The sequence below is a fragment of the Cuculus canorus genome, chromosome 24, assembly GCF_017976375.1.
Source record: "Cuculus canorus isolate bCucCan1 chromosome 24, bCucCan1.pri, whole genome shotgun sequence".
Lineage (NCBI taxonomy): Eukaryota > Metazoa > Chordata > Aves > Cuculiformes > Cuculidae > Cuculus > Cuculus canorus.
The window spans coordinates 1,677,059-1,689,699 of NC_071424.1; the positions used below are offsets into that span (position 1 = coordinate 1,677,059).

General features: G+C 50.7%; 1 protein-coding gene across 4 annotated transcripts in view; it reads right to left on the reverse strand.

The window, feature by feature from the left end:
* Positions 1 to 12,641, reverse strand: part of PLXNA2 (plexin A2) — a 409,422-nt gene that overhangs the window by 36,566 nt on the left and 360,215 nt on the right. For all 4 annotated transcript variants that reach the window (XM_054087653.1, XM_054087655.1, XM_054087654.1 and 1 more), the window contains 3 exons: positions 6,654 to 6,805; positions 3,331 to 3,448; positions 482 to 618 (listed from right to left, as the gene is read on the reverse strand). In XM_054087653.1, coding sequence (XP_053943628.1) covers positions 482 to 618; positions 3,331 to 3,448; positions 6,654 to 6,805 — 407 coding nt within the window. The remainder of the gene's footprint in view (positions 1 to 481; positions 619 to 3,330; positions 3,449 to 6,653; positions 6,806 to 12,641) is intronic.

The window sequence follows — 12,641 nt, forward strand, 5'->3', positions numbered from 1 at the left end:
CAGAAACCCACCCCTCGCCCAGAGCTTTTCCAAGAGCCTGGGGTACCTGCAGCAGTGACTGCAGTGTAAACACCACAAATTGTTGCTCTGTGAAAAGAGAAACTGGATGTTTCTTACAAATGTCGCATTTCCTTCCGATCAGCCAGGCTGGGGCCACGTACTATTGACTCCTATAAACATTTTACAATCACAGTGATGTTTGACTGAGATTTTTGGGTGAGTTAACATTGCAACAGCATTAAAAAGAAATGATGGACAGCACTAATATCGATGCCATTCTGCCCTTGCCAAGTGAGGCTCAGTCACAGCAAGAGAGAAAATGGCTTTATGTAATGAAAGAGGGAATGGGAGCCTTCAGGGGTTCCCAGATGAGTTTCTGCTGTGTGTTTTGCAGTTGTGGCTGTGTGTTCAGCTACAGGAGATACACGGTGGTGCAGTGCTGAGAACCAGGAGCCCGTGTTGGCCCGGCTCAGCCCCTTACCCGTAGAACTCGCAGGTCTGGTTCCCCAGGAGCACGGACACACGGCTGCCAGCTCCCAAGTAGTGCCCGGAGATGGTCACCATCGTCCCTCCCGACTCTGGACCACGGCTGGGGTTCAGGAAGCTCACCACCGGAGTCTGGAGAAAGAAAAGCACCGGTTCAGTGCTCCTGCCTGCTGGGAGGGGAGCCGTCAGTGAGTGCCTACCCAGGGGCTGCACTGGGGAACCGCCTGGAGAAGGACCATCCTCCAACCACCTTCACACTTTGGCTTTTGAAATGGAAATACTGACAGTACTGTGGGGGCAGAGTCTGTTTCCAGTCAGAAACACGTCCTCGGTGGGCAAACTTGGATCTCACTCAACATTTCATCAGTGATATTAGCACAGCAATGCCACTTCTTTGTCCTGCCTTGCACCACGACAGCTATTTATCCCTCTTAATAGAATTTGAAGAAAGGTACCTTTTTATTCATTTTCAATCAGTGAATATTACCAAATTGTTCTACCAACGCTTTCACATTACCCTCTCCATGACTCTCATCTGCAGAGGCTGGCAGCCTCCCAGCTCCGCTCCCCTGGTACCACCAGCTTGGCAGCTCGGTGAGTTTGTCCTGTTTGCTCTCCTGTTTTCACAACACAACATGTGTTTTCTGGGTGCCGCAGCATTTGCCAAAGCAGCTTAGACCAAAAGCCTGCTTGACCCCGACTCCTGAATAGACCAGAGAAAAAACACACAGTCCACCTGGATGTGGATAATTACAGAATAATGCTGCAAAGAGAGAAAGATTCATCCTTCAACACGGTCAGCTCCGGAGCAACTCCTGGCTACGAGCATCTGATACTGCCGGTGTGACCATCACATTGTCTAAGCATTGCAATCCTTGGAAATTCGAAGCGTTGCTAAAAATAGAACCTCAGGCTTGAACCCTGAGTGGTCATTCTTGTAAATAAGGAAAAGACAAGAGAGCTTAGGGCCCATTCTAGAGACCTGCAAAATTTTTACCTCTTCAGATCATGATTTGGTGGTAATTATGACAGATTTACAGATCCAAAATACCTCCAAGGCTCCACCTCCCAGGATAAACTGAGTGTAATTAAGGTGACGGCATCGCTCCTGCGTGGTGTCAGGCACCAGATGAGCTCACCAAGGCATGAACCCTCTCAGGGTCAGAACAGAGCTCTGCTTTAAGGCACCAATCAATTTTACTACCAACTTTAATGGCATAAACCAGCTATAATAGAATTTGTGGTGGTGCTAAAGAGAAAAATAGAAGCTGGCTAACAAAAGCAAATGGTGTGCTAGAAGTTTTAGGTGCTTGAGATAAAGAAGCGATATAATCAGGGTAAGTGCAGAAGCAACAATGCAAAGGATGATGATGCTCGGCAATCGCCCTCCGAGCTGATGCAAGGTACCGCTCCAAGACTCATCACCGTAATTACCTTCCACTGGCTCCAGGTTATTATTTAACACAAAGGTTGGACTGGATGATCTTAGAGGTCTTTTCCAACTTTAGTGATTCTATGATTTGAAGACAGCATCCTCTTTGTGTTGCTTGGGAACCTGCCCTTCAGTAACAGTGAATCCGAGGACCATACTGCTGCTGCCCTGGGATGATCAGAGGGGTCTCTGGCATATTTGAGCTAAATGTGATGATATTTTGCACCTGTTGTTGAATAAATTCAGTCACCCGGGGCAGGTGTTGCTTACAGCACCAATGGGGTGGCTGGGGCTCTGATTTATCTCTCAATTAGTTTACAAATTGCAATAAGTGCTGGCATTTCCCTGCATGCAGATCCCACGAAGCACAAAATCAATGCGGCTGGATGAAGTGCCCTGTTGAGGCAAACCTCGAGATATGAGAAAGCTCAGCTGTGGCTTTTAAGTTTATGAATCAAAAGGCTGCTAATTAAACAATGGAAAGAAATGACCCACTCAACCGATGGAAACCACCAGGAGAGAAAACCTACACTGAAGCAGAATCCTTGGAGGAGAAAAAAGCCCTCCTTGAATATTTGAATGCAGAATTACCTTTCCATCCCAAAGGGCATCACGGGGAAAAGATTAAACCTACAGGCACAGAAACTAACTCAGGGCTCCAGGGCTTGCTTTGTGTAAGGCTCCTGCTGGGGTTACACCACGCACTGGGCAGGGAGCGGGCGAGCCTGGCAGTTCAGAGCAGGTCATCACTACTCTGGAGGTGCAAAGCTACACAAAAAAGATGCGTCCAGGCTGGAAAGGGTCCAGAGAAGGGCCACAAAGATGATCAGAGGACTGGGGATCCTTCCATACAAAGTAAGACTGAGAGAGACAGGTTTGTTCAGCCTTGTGAGGTGAAGGCTTAGGGGAGACCTTATTACCCTGTACCGGTGCGTATAAAGGGTGTCTGCCAAGAGGATAGAGACTCCCTTTTTATGAGGAGTCACACGGAAAAGACAAGTGGTGATAGGTATAAGTTGCTCCAGGGAAGTGGTGATTCCTCTACACCGGACACTCCAGTTTCAGCTCAACAGGGTGCTGGGCCATCTCATTCAAACCATAGATCACCTAAAAAGACTGAACCAGATGATCCCTGAGGTCCCTTCCAACCTGGCATTCTTGGGCTTAGATTCCCACCTAAACCCTGTTTATTCCATAAACCTCCATGAGCTCTAGAGCCTGAGAACTGGGCTCGTTGACTGGGCTGCCAACAAGTTATGTAACGCCATGTGCAAAGCATCAGAAGAAGATGGCAAATTTGGGACTGCCTTCCAGTGTTGAACCTCATCCGTTTGCCCTCTGTATTCCTCCAGCACAGCTGTCCCGCGGGGGACGCGTGCTGCCCCCCACCCTCGCCTCGGCGAGACACTCACCACAAACACGTACTGCTGCGTGGACTTGGCCGTGAACTCCGGCTTGCACTCTCCGATGCACAGGAGCACTGGGCCGGAGCTGATCCCTGGAAGCGCCTGCCCCATTTCACAGACGATCCTGGAAGCAGAAATGCCGCAGTGAGGCTCAGGCAGGAGGTGCCAACAGCGTAGATCCACGCAGAGCTGACTTTCTCTTTTTTCCTTCTTTACCCCCCCTCTCCCTCTTTAACTTTGATATCTGCCTCTTTGGGAGAAGTTAATTACGGAGTCTATTTTTACCCCATGTAGTAATTTAAAGGAAAAAAAAAAATCAAAATTAGACATAATTATTACAAGCTGTAAACTCCAGAGCAAAGCCGAGCACTAATGGCAATATATTAGCCAGTAGCAAAGCGAGTGCGAAGTCCTTAGAGTAACGGATGAGTTCATTAAGGGAACAGCTCACACTGCAGTCTTCCAGTTAATCAAAAATGGAGAAGCCTGCTCAGGGATGATAGAGACAGGTGGGAGAGCAGCCTTCGCAGCGGAGACAGGGCTGCCTGACACGCTGGTGCTCGTGAAAGGAGTCCGCAGCACCGATCTTGTGCTCCTCCGTGGCTCAGCTCAGCCTCGCAGGCACAGGGAAAGCTGCAAGGACGGGCAGAGCAGCTGTGGTTAAGCCCACCAGGCTGGGAGATGAGGAAATCCTCATCCCGCATCCTTGTGGGTGTGTAATCCAAAAAATCCCACGGCGCTGGGGCTGTGTAACACCAACCGGGGACGAGACCGAGCAAACACCTGCCACGCCAGCGGGTCTGAGAGAGGTTTTCTGGGGGAGGTCAGCTGGCAGGGCTCTCGGCTCTGCCCAGGGGTGGCTGCTGCTCGCTCCTACAGCGACAGAAAAACAAATCCAAGAGCGCGCCGCTAGGCTCTGGAAACCTGAGGGCTGGAGTAACTTGCCGTGAGGCAGGGGATGCTGGCGATGAGATGTTTGCTGGTGTCTGGCCCAGGGAGTGAGACCAGAGAAAGAGCCAGAGCATCCTCTCCCCAGTAAAGCTGAAGGTGCTTTTGCAGAGCGGCGGGGAAACGATCACATGCGAATGCATGAAAGGCTCCAATTCATGAGAGGAGCATTTCAGCTGCCTCCGGCAGCATTAACATCACTAAAAATAAAATAAAACAAAATAAAAAGACTAAAGGAGGAAAGAACCCGCAGACAGCACGCACAGGTGATACCAGGAGGCCTGATGAAATACATACATGCCAGTAAAGAGCTCTAATGTGAAAAGCCTTACTGCCGCACATCAAAAATGGGTTGCCTAGAGAGACTTTGCCTTTGGAGAACAGGAATGGAAGCGTCTCAGCCGTGTGCCTTCATCTGCCACGTGCTCCTCTCCCCACCTTTCAAGCAGACATCGCCCGTGCACCTCTCTGCCTGCTCCTCCATCCCTTCTCCTCCTCCAAACCGGCAGCAGGGCAAGGAGGCGAGGCTCCCGCGCTGCCGGGCTGGGGTTACGGCTGGCATTTCTCTCTCCTCCTGCCAACCCATGGGCGCTCAAGGTGAAGCGATTCCTGATGCTGCAAGGGCACGGCAGGAGAGCGGAGGTTTTTCTCCCACAAGAAGCAAGGATACATGGTGGGAAACACCAAATATTCGATTATTTGCCAGTATAGCAGCAGCTCCTGTACAGTACTGGGCTGCGGGATGGGGCACAAGTGACTCGGTACCCCTGATCCAGGATGGGGCACAAGTGACCTGGTAACCCTGATCCCACATTCCCGATTAAAGCCCAATTCCCAGCAGGTACCTTGTTACAAAATGATGCATTCGGGCAGAGCTGTAGGGTGCTGATTGCTGGGCTAAGTGGCCCTTTCACCAACATTAACCTAATTGCTGGCTGATAGATAGTGTGGCTGGAGCATATGGTGAGTCATTACAGCCTTGGAATTCAGTCTGCCCACAGAACCCTGAAGAGGGTCCTTTTATCTGTATTCATCTTTAAAAGGCAGCTCTCATGCAAACGCTTGCCGTTATCTACCCAGGGTAAATGTTTTAATGATGTTAACAAACTTTGAAAGCTCGAGAGCTGTAATTAGAGTCATGATTATAAAATCAGGGTTTCATACCATCAAAGGGGGATAATTTTATAATCTTCCAGCCTTTGTTTGAGAAATAAAATAAAACAAAGTACTGCTCAGCAGAACAGCCCGAACAGCGAGCGGAGACAGCACTGTTGGTGCAGCACTTGGAGCAACTCCTGCAGTAATAGCAATGATGCTTTGTACGGCCAGAGCACCCATCGTCCAGCGATGGGAAATACTTCCTAAGGGATAAAACACACACATCCTCGTTGCTGAGGAGGAGATTAATGCCATTTCTGTTGTACAGGTGGGGAAACAAAGACAAGGAGTGAGCAAAACCCAAGCCAACAGCAAGACATCCTAATGACAGGTCCTTCCACCGCACTGGGGATCATACTGTGACCCACCAAACGCATTTCACCACCAGAGGACAACCACTTCCAGCTGCTACAGAGGCCGGGGCAGATCCGTGCTGCTGGGGCCACTCATGGGCTCCCCTATGCTCGCTGTGAGCAGCCACGGTCCTAACCACACACAACATCATCCTGGTCCCCATCAGGTGAACTTAACCCATGGGGAGATGTCACACATTGCTGCTCTCCTTCCCTGCAGAAATGACCCCCAGGTGCCTCTCAGCACCTTGTCTACACCAGAACATCCCCCCCAGCCAGCACCAGGAGCATGTGTCACTTTGGGAGGTTTATTCGCCCATCCTCTGTTACAAGCCTATTTTCTAATTTTCAGTTGACATTTTTCTTAGTGAAATAAATGAATTGACTCCAGCGGAGGCCCATTCAGATTAAGCGGCTGTCACCGTCTCACCCGCCTAACAAATGGCTGCGTGCAGCCAGCAGCGCCGGCTGAATTTCAAGTGCGACAGGGAGCGGAGGGGGCAGAGAGGCTCAGTGCCAACAGCAAGGTGCTCATCAGAAAAGTTGCTTACCAAAGCAGGAACCGCGGTGTGGAAGGAAACAAAACACTTAATGAAAGCTTAAAGGGCTGCCTATCCCCCTGAGAGAGCATCCAAACACCTCATCCCCTTCTAATGTAGGAATGACATGCCCCATTCCAGGAATCATCCACCTCCAGACTCCTTCCTGCAGGTCTACAGGGCTGGAAAGAGTGGAGAGATGATGCACGAGGGTTGGATGAGTTATTTGCCTCCTGTGCATTTGCTGGACGTCAGGGAAAAGGCTTTGTGGAAGCAGGACCAGCCCTGGGGAGCCGCGTTGGGGACAGCGAAGGTTCTGGAGGCCACTCACTGTTCAGCGACGACGTACTGGTCGGGCAGGGGTGTGCACTGCACCCCAGCAACCTGCACCCCGTGGGCGATCTCGGAGAAATCCAGGCCCAGGTTGACGCCACGGATGGTCACTCTCGTCCCTCCTTCTGGGGGGCCTGACACGGTCAGGATCTAGAGGGAAAGAAAACACAGGAAAGCTGAGGTGGTGTCCTTGTGCCACCTGCGCTTCTTCAACCCCACATCTGGCTGGGAAGCAAAGTCTGGCTTTGCAGGCTGCCCAAGGAGGCCAAGTGCTACAACCTCCACCTGCTCCTGCTGCCAAACTCAAGCCAACTCAAACTGCTCGTGACCTGTCTGGATGTCTTTGAGAAGCCCAAACCGAGACCAATTCAAGACAAACAGATTTCAGCCCAAGGATGGTGAAATCATGGATTTGTTAAGGTTGGAAAAGACCTCTAAGATCAACCAGTCCAACCATCAACACAATACCAACATGCCCACTAAAACACGTCCTGAAGTGCCACTGTGATGTCCAAGAGAGGACATCAAGGTTCCTGAGCTGGCCATGAGGTGTAGGCAATGCCTTCCCCAGCAACCCTTCCAGAAGGACAAGACCGGCTCCTTTTTTATGTATACAGAAGATGGTAAGTCACCTTCTAGAAGTTGCCTACTGTTTTGGACAACTTTGTTAACTTCTACCTTGGCTGTTCTCTGAGTGTTAATGTCACATTTTATTAGTAAGTTGGCACCTCAAATGACTTAAAAGTGTTAAAAGGTGAGGTGTGTACTTTAAAGCTGCCCGTTTATAGCCTGCCTCGGCCATAATCATCTCTGCTTCTACAGACTTTCATTAAGGACAATATCCTCTTCAATTAGGAGCATAAATTACAATAACTTATAGTCACAAAATTTGGACCCAAGACTCTCCAACAGTTCTGAATGTGCCACTGCTCTGCTGTTGCTCTTGGGTGAGTTACTGATCTCCTCTGTGCTACAGCTGTTATTAAGAAATAAACATAATCCATAATAAAGCAATTTCATTAATTTAATGGATAAATCTTGTTTACGCTTGTTTGTTCCACCTTTGGCAAAAGATTTGAGCTCTTCAAACCCTTTTCATTAGCATTTCGGGATAAATGGCTGCTTTTCTTTCACCTCCTTAAGAGCTCGCTGTTCCCTAGATGTGAGGAAGGCAGCAAACCACCAGCCCCATCACGAGAGCACGTCCCAGCAATCTGCTGCACCACGGGCTGAGCGCGCCCCAAAGCAGCCCCTGAGGAACCCCTACGCTTTCCAGTGCATGGAGGACATCTCTCCTCCATCTCCACAGGATCCCCTTTCCCACCAATGCGAACGGCTAACACCATCCAAACACCCCTGTTCCCCATCAGTTCAGCACAGGAAGGAGATGGATCTGTTGGAGCAAGTCCAGAGGAGGCCATGGAGACAACCCAAGGGCTGGAATCCCTCTGCTATGAGGCCACACTGAGAGAGTTGGGGTTCTTCAGCCTGGAGAAGAGAAGGCTGCAGGGAGACCTTAGAGCAGCTTCCAGTGCTGAAAGGGGCTCCAGGAAAGCTGGGGAGGGGCTCTGGATCAGGGAGGGCAGGGACAGGACAAGGGGGAATGGTTTTCAGCTGAAAGAGGGGAGATTGAGATGAGATCTTGGGAAGAAGTGTTTTGCTGTGAGGGTGGGGAGGCCCTGGCCCAGGTTGCCCAGAGCAGTGGTGGCTGCCCCATCCCTGGAGGGGTTCCAGGCCAGGTTGGATGGGGCTTGGAGCCCCTGAGCCAGTGGGAGGTGTCCCTGCCCATGGCAGGGGTGGGACTGGATGGGCTTTGAGGTCCCTTCCAACACAACCCATTCTAGGATTCTGTGACTCCAAGCACTCCCCCTGCCTCTTCCTGCTTTTCAAATCCCAGCTGAAGCCACTCTCCTTCTCCCTTGCTAATGCCTCACCCTTTCTCGCTTTCCACCTCCTGCTGAAGGCGCTGCTGTTGGATCTGCCCCCCACACCAGCAGAGCCCGTAAGCTGCACCATGTGCCAAACCACCACCTCCTTCCCCTGCCTATGCTTTCGTTTCCACCTCCCTCTCCCCTCCACCGCACCACTGAGGTTCCTAATTTATTCACCATCCCCTGTCTGTTGCGCTGCTGTTTCCTGTAACTCATACCGCCTCGCACGTCTTGTATCATTAACTCCGTAAAGCACTATGCGCCCATAAAAGACACTACAAAATCAAGTTGTATTGCATTACACCGAGTCCTGAAGGCCTGCTCTGCTAACGTTTACATCGTGAGCTGGGAATCACCTGAACTCGGCAGTTCGCGTACTTGACAGTTACAACTGTCCTTTGCAGCTCCACATTACGTTAAAGTGTGTTCGTTGGAGCACTTACATCGACAGACTCGGCATCTCGTCGCTGTTCAAACGGAGTCACAGTTTGCCATTTCCCCAACCTTACCACAACCAGCACGGCCAGCCGGCCTCGCCGAACAAAGAAGAGATGATTCTGTATTTTGAAAATGTCCTGACCTGGAAAATCCCCAATATGGAGCTCCACTCGACCTAGATTTTAGTGGCCGCTAATTGAACAGTTTTGAAGTAACTGTGCCATAAAGCAGCCCCAGGGTTAGAACAGATGCATTCAATTAATTACAGCTGGAGAGATTCAGTCAAAATCACAGAAAGAAGATAAGTCTTAAAGGTCCCGTTGCACCGAGCGCTGGAGACCCCTCTGAGCAGCGGGCGGCCAGGCAGCACCCCTCGGTCACCCCGATGGGTCGCAGACGCACGGCCAAGGCGGCTCCAGCAAAGCCAGTCTGCCCTCACCCAGGGCTGCGGTCGTGCCGGGGAGCTGCTCAGGCCGCGACGGTGGCTGTAATCACAGTCTGAGACAGACACGAGTGGGAAACAATATCTCCCAGTTGCAAGAAATATAACTTTTTAGCAGAGTTGCTTTTTTTTTCACTCAAGGTCTCTGGAGGAACAAAAGAACCTGCACAGGGCAGCTAAGGCAAAGCGAGGCCACCACCGGGAATCGTGCAGTTACTGTTTAAGGGTCTGCACTTCTGCTGGAAGGTTTTTAGGTTGTTTGCAAAGCTGAAGCAGTCTGAAAGTCATCGAGATCCAGAGTGGGGAGTGGAAGGGCCTTGGATCTTCTGATCTCCTGATTTATTTTGAGTAGGTCACCTCTCGCCTCTGCATCAACCTTACCCTGCACGAAACAAAGCAGCAGTACACCGCCTCTAATAAACCATGTTCCTGCTGCACACGGAAAGGATTTGTGCAAGTTGGAAGCCCTGTGTTATTTGCGGAAAGGACCCAAATGCGGAGATGAGTAGGTGGTGGTAGGAGCTTGGTTTCCCCTACACTCTGCCCTGACGCCCCGTAGGGGACGCAGATGCACCGCTGCATTTCTGTTGTTGCTGCTGCTGCTTCTTACTTGAACCCAAAGTAGGGATTCCAGGGATCCTCGAGGCTGGGATCTAAGGGATCCCCGGGATCCCTGAGGCTGGAATCCCAGGGCTCCAGGAGCCCCAACACTAGCACACTTCCCTCCCCAGCCTGCAGAAGACACTGCTAGAACGACGCAGGATAAATGTTCTCAGCTTCATGTCTTGCCGGTTGCACGGTTCAGCGTTTCTGACGTGAAGCAATATTTAGCCTCCAGAAGAAGTCTGTGCTCGAGACGGGGAAACCTCGGACCGGCTGTGAGGCGGATGGGCTTTCCTTCTGGAGCTGGAGGCAAGCTGCGAGCCTACAACCGTTCCGCACAACAACCCCTTGGCATCTGTTCGGGTGCCGAGAGAGCACCCGGCTTGAAGAATGAACGGCGTAGCCCCTGCCCCCCTCCCAAAACATCACCCACCTTCATCCTCTTTGTCTTGTTTCATCCTGCTCTAAGCTGGCTGGATCCCAGCTGATGAGCCCAGCAGGGAACCAGCACATAAGCATTGTCATCCCGGCATGATCCCTCCTTGTCTCTGCCTTAGCTGATAGCACATTCAGAATCTAATTGTTATCTCAGCAGAGCAACTCCATTATTCAGCCTGACACTGCCCCCCCTTCAGCTGTTTGTTGCACTGATGTTATATTAATGAGGCCTGCAAATAAATGAATAGGAGATCAGAGTGCCGCTTGTTCGCAAGAAAACTGATTTTTATTTATTTATTGCTAAGACCACAGACCGTGTGGAAGTTTTCGGCTGTTAAAGGGACGCTGACGTTGCTGGCTGGGCCTCTCAATCAGAAAAAGAGAAAGGCTGCTTACGTCCTACTGCTCATTTGCTTTTATCACTATTAAAAGACAAATCTCTTACTGGTTATGCATCCCCCCCGAGGGCACCAGCACCTGGGAGCAAGGCCCCTGACCTATGGCTTGCCAAAAAGAGCGAATCTGACCAGACGAAGCAAAAGGAGTAGAAAACAACCCGCATTAAAGCCTCTTTTAGTCTGAGTGATCCAGGCTGCAACGCAAACCCCAGTCTGAGAGCAAATGCTTCTCCCTGGGTGAGTCCGTCCACGCTGGTGTGGGCAGGATGGAGAACACATCACCAGTACCTGCTTTAATCCTGCCAGGAGCAGGTTGGGCCCAGCACGGTGGTCTCCTCCCAGCTTTAAGCTCACAGCTCTGCAGCACCGGACGCTGCGAAGCGGTACCCAAAGCGCCACTCAGATGCCAGTGAAAGGGACCCACCAGCAGCAAAGACTGTAAAGGTCTCACGGCCTCCAAAACAATCTCATACACTTTTCTGGAGAGGAAGAGGGATGAAAGAAGTCATCTTGTGCTGTTAAAAGGTTTGCGTTGAGGAATATCAACCCTGCAGGGTTTTTACTGGGGCTTTGCCATATTCTATCGGCCTGACCACTCAAGAAGGCAGAGAAAAAGAGTTTTTAGCCCTGTATGGTGTCCCTTCCATCAGTGGATCTCACAGCACAAAAAAAAGGCCACTGCTTCCCTCTGCCTTCCCTCTTCTTTTTCTACAACAGTGAAAACCGCAAACTTGACTTTCATGAAAGAAAAACAAAAGCTGTGAATTCTTAAGAAGAAGGGTGGGAGGTGGTGTTCGAGGGAAAACACCAAACACTGCAAGACCTGCGATAAAATCACAACAGCTCAGAGCACTGAGGCCATGGGACAATACCTCCCCCGTAAACCTGTATTTTCTGCCGCTGACCCTCACTGTGGAATGAGCCAATCTGCCAACAAAAGCACAAACATTTCCTACTTGCATCTCTCATCTCCAAATCCACTCCAGGCAATCCCCCGAGACTCCAAACATCCCCCAGCACGGCACCTCGTGCTTCCTGCTTTGAAGGCCGAGGCACGGACCTGGTTATGGAGACCAGAAATCTGTAACGGCAAAGCTCTGCTCTTTTTTTCCTTGGACACAGACCAACAGTATTGCTTTCAAGTTGGACAGTGATAAAATGCTCGGTGGCAGCGCCGTGCCCGCAGCCAGCGCAAGAGCCAGCCCGGCAGTGCTCAGCTGCAAGTCACCTGGGGCTACAGCAGAGCGTTCTTCCCCTTCCCTGCTTAGCTCAAGGAGCGCTAAATAAATACATCTAAGACTTCTTCAATGTTAAAACCATCCAAATGGTCTATGGTGGAGAAAAATCTCAGGCAGAAGCTGTTTTGCTTCTTGTAGCATAACCTTGTGCAAGCAAAACAGCACTTGGGTAAGGAAACGTTGGGTTCTGACTGCTGGCAGGACGAGGCAAATATCCACGCGAGCTTTAAGGCTCGTTTTATCTCTCTGTAAAGACAGCTATGACTTGCCAAACCAACCAACCAGACAAGGAAAAGACAGACTCTCAATATTTCTTAACACTTTCACATCTCACGGGCACCACCACCTCTGCTCCTCCGTAGCCTCCCAAACTCTGCAGTTAACAAAACGCAGCCCAAGAGAAATCTCTGCCCATCAAAGGTGTAATGTGGCTGGGCAGAAGGTCTAAGAAAGAAATACCAAAGGTCTGGCCTATCCCTGTGGGATGGAAGGATTGGC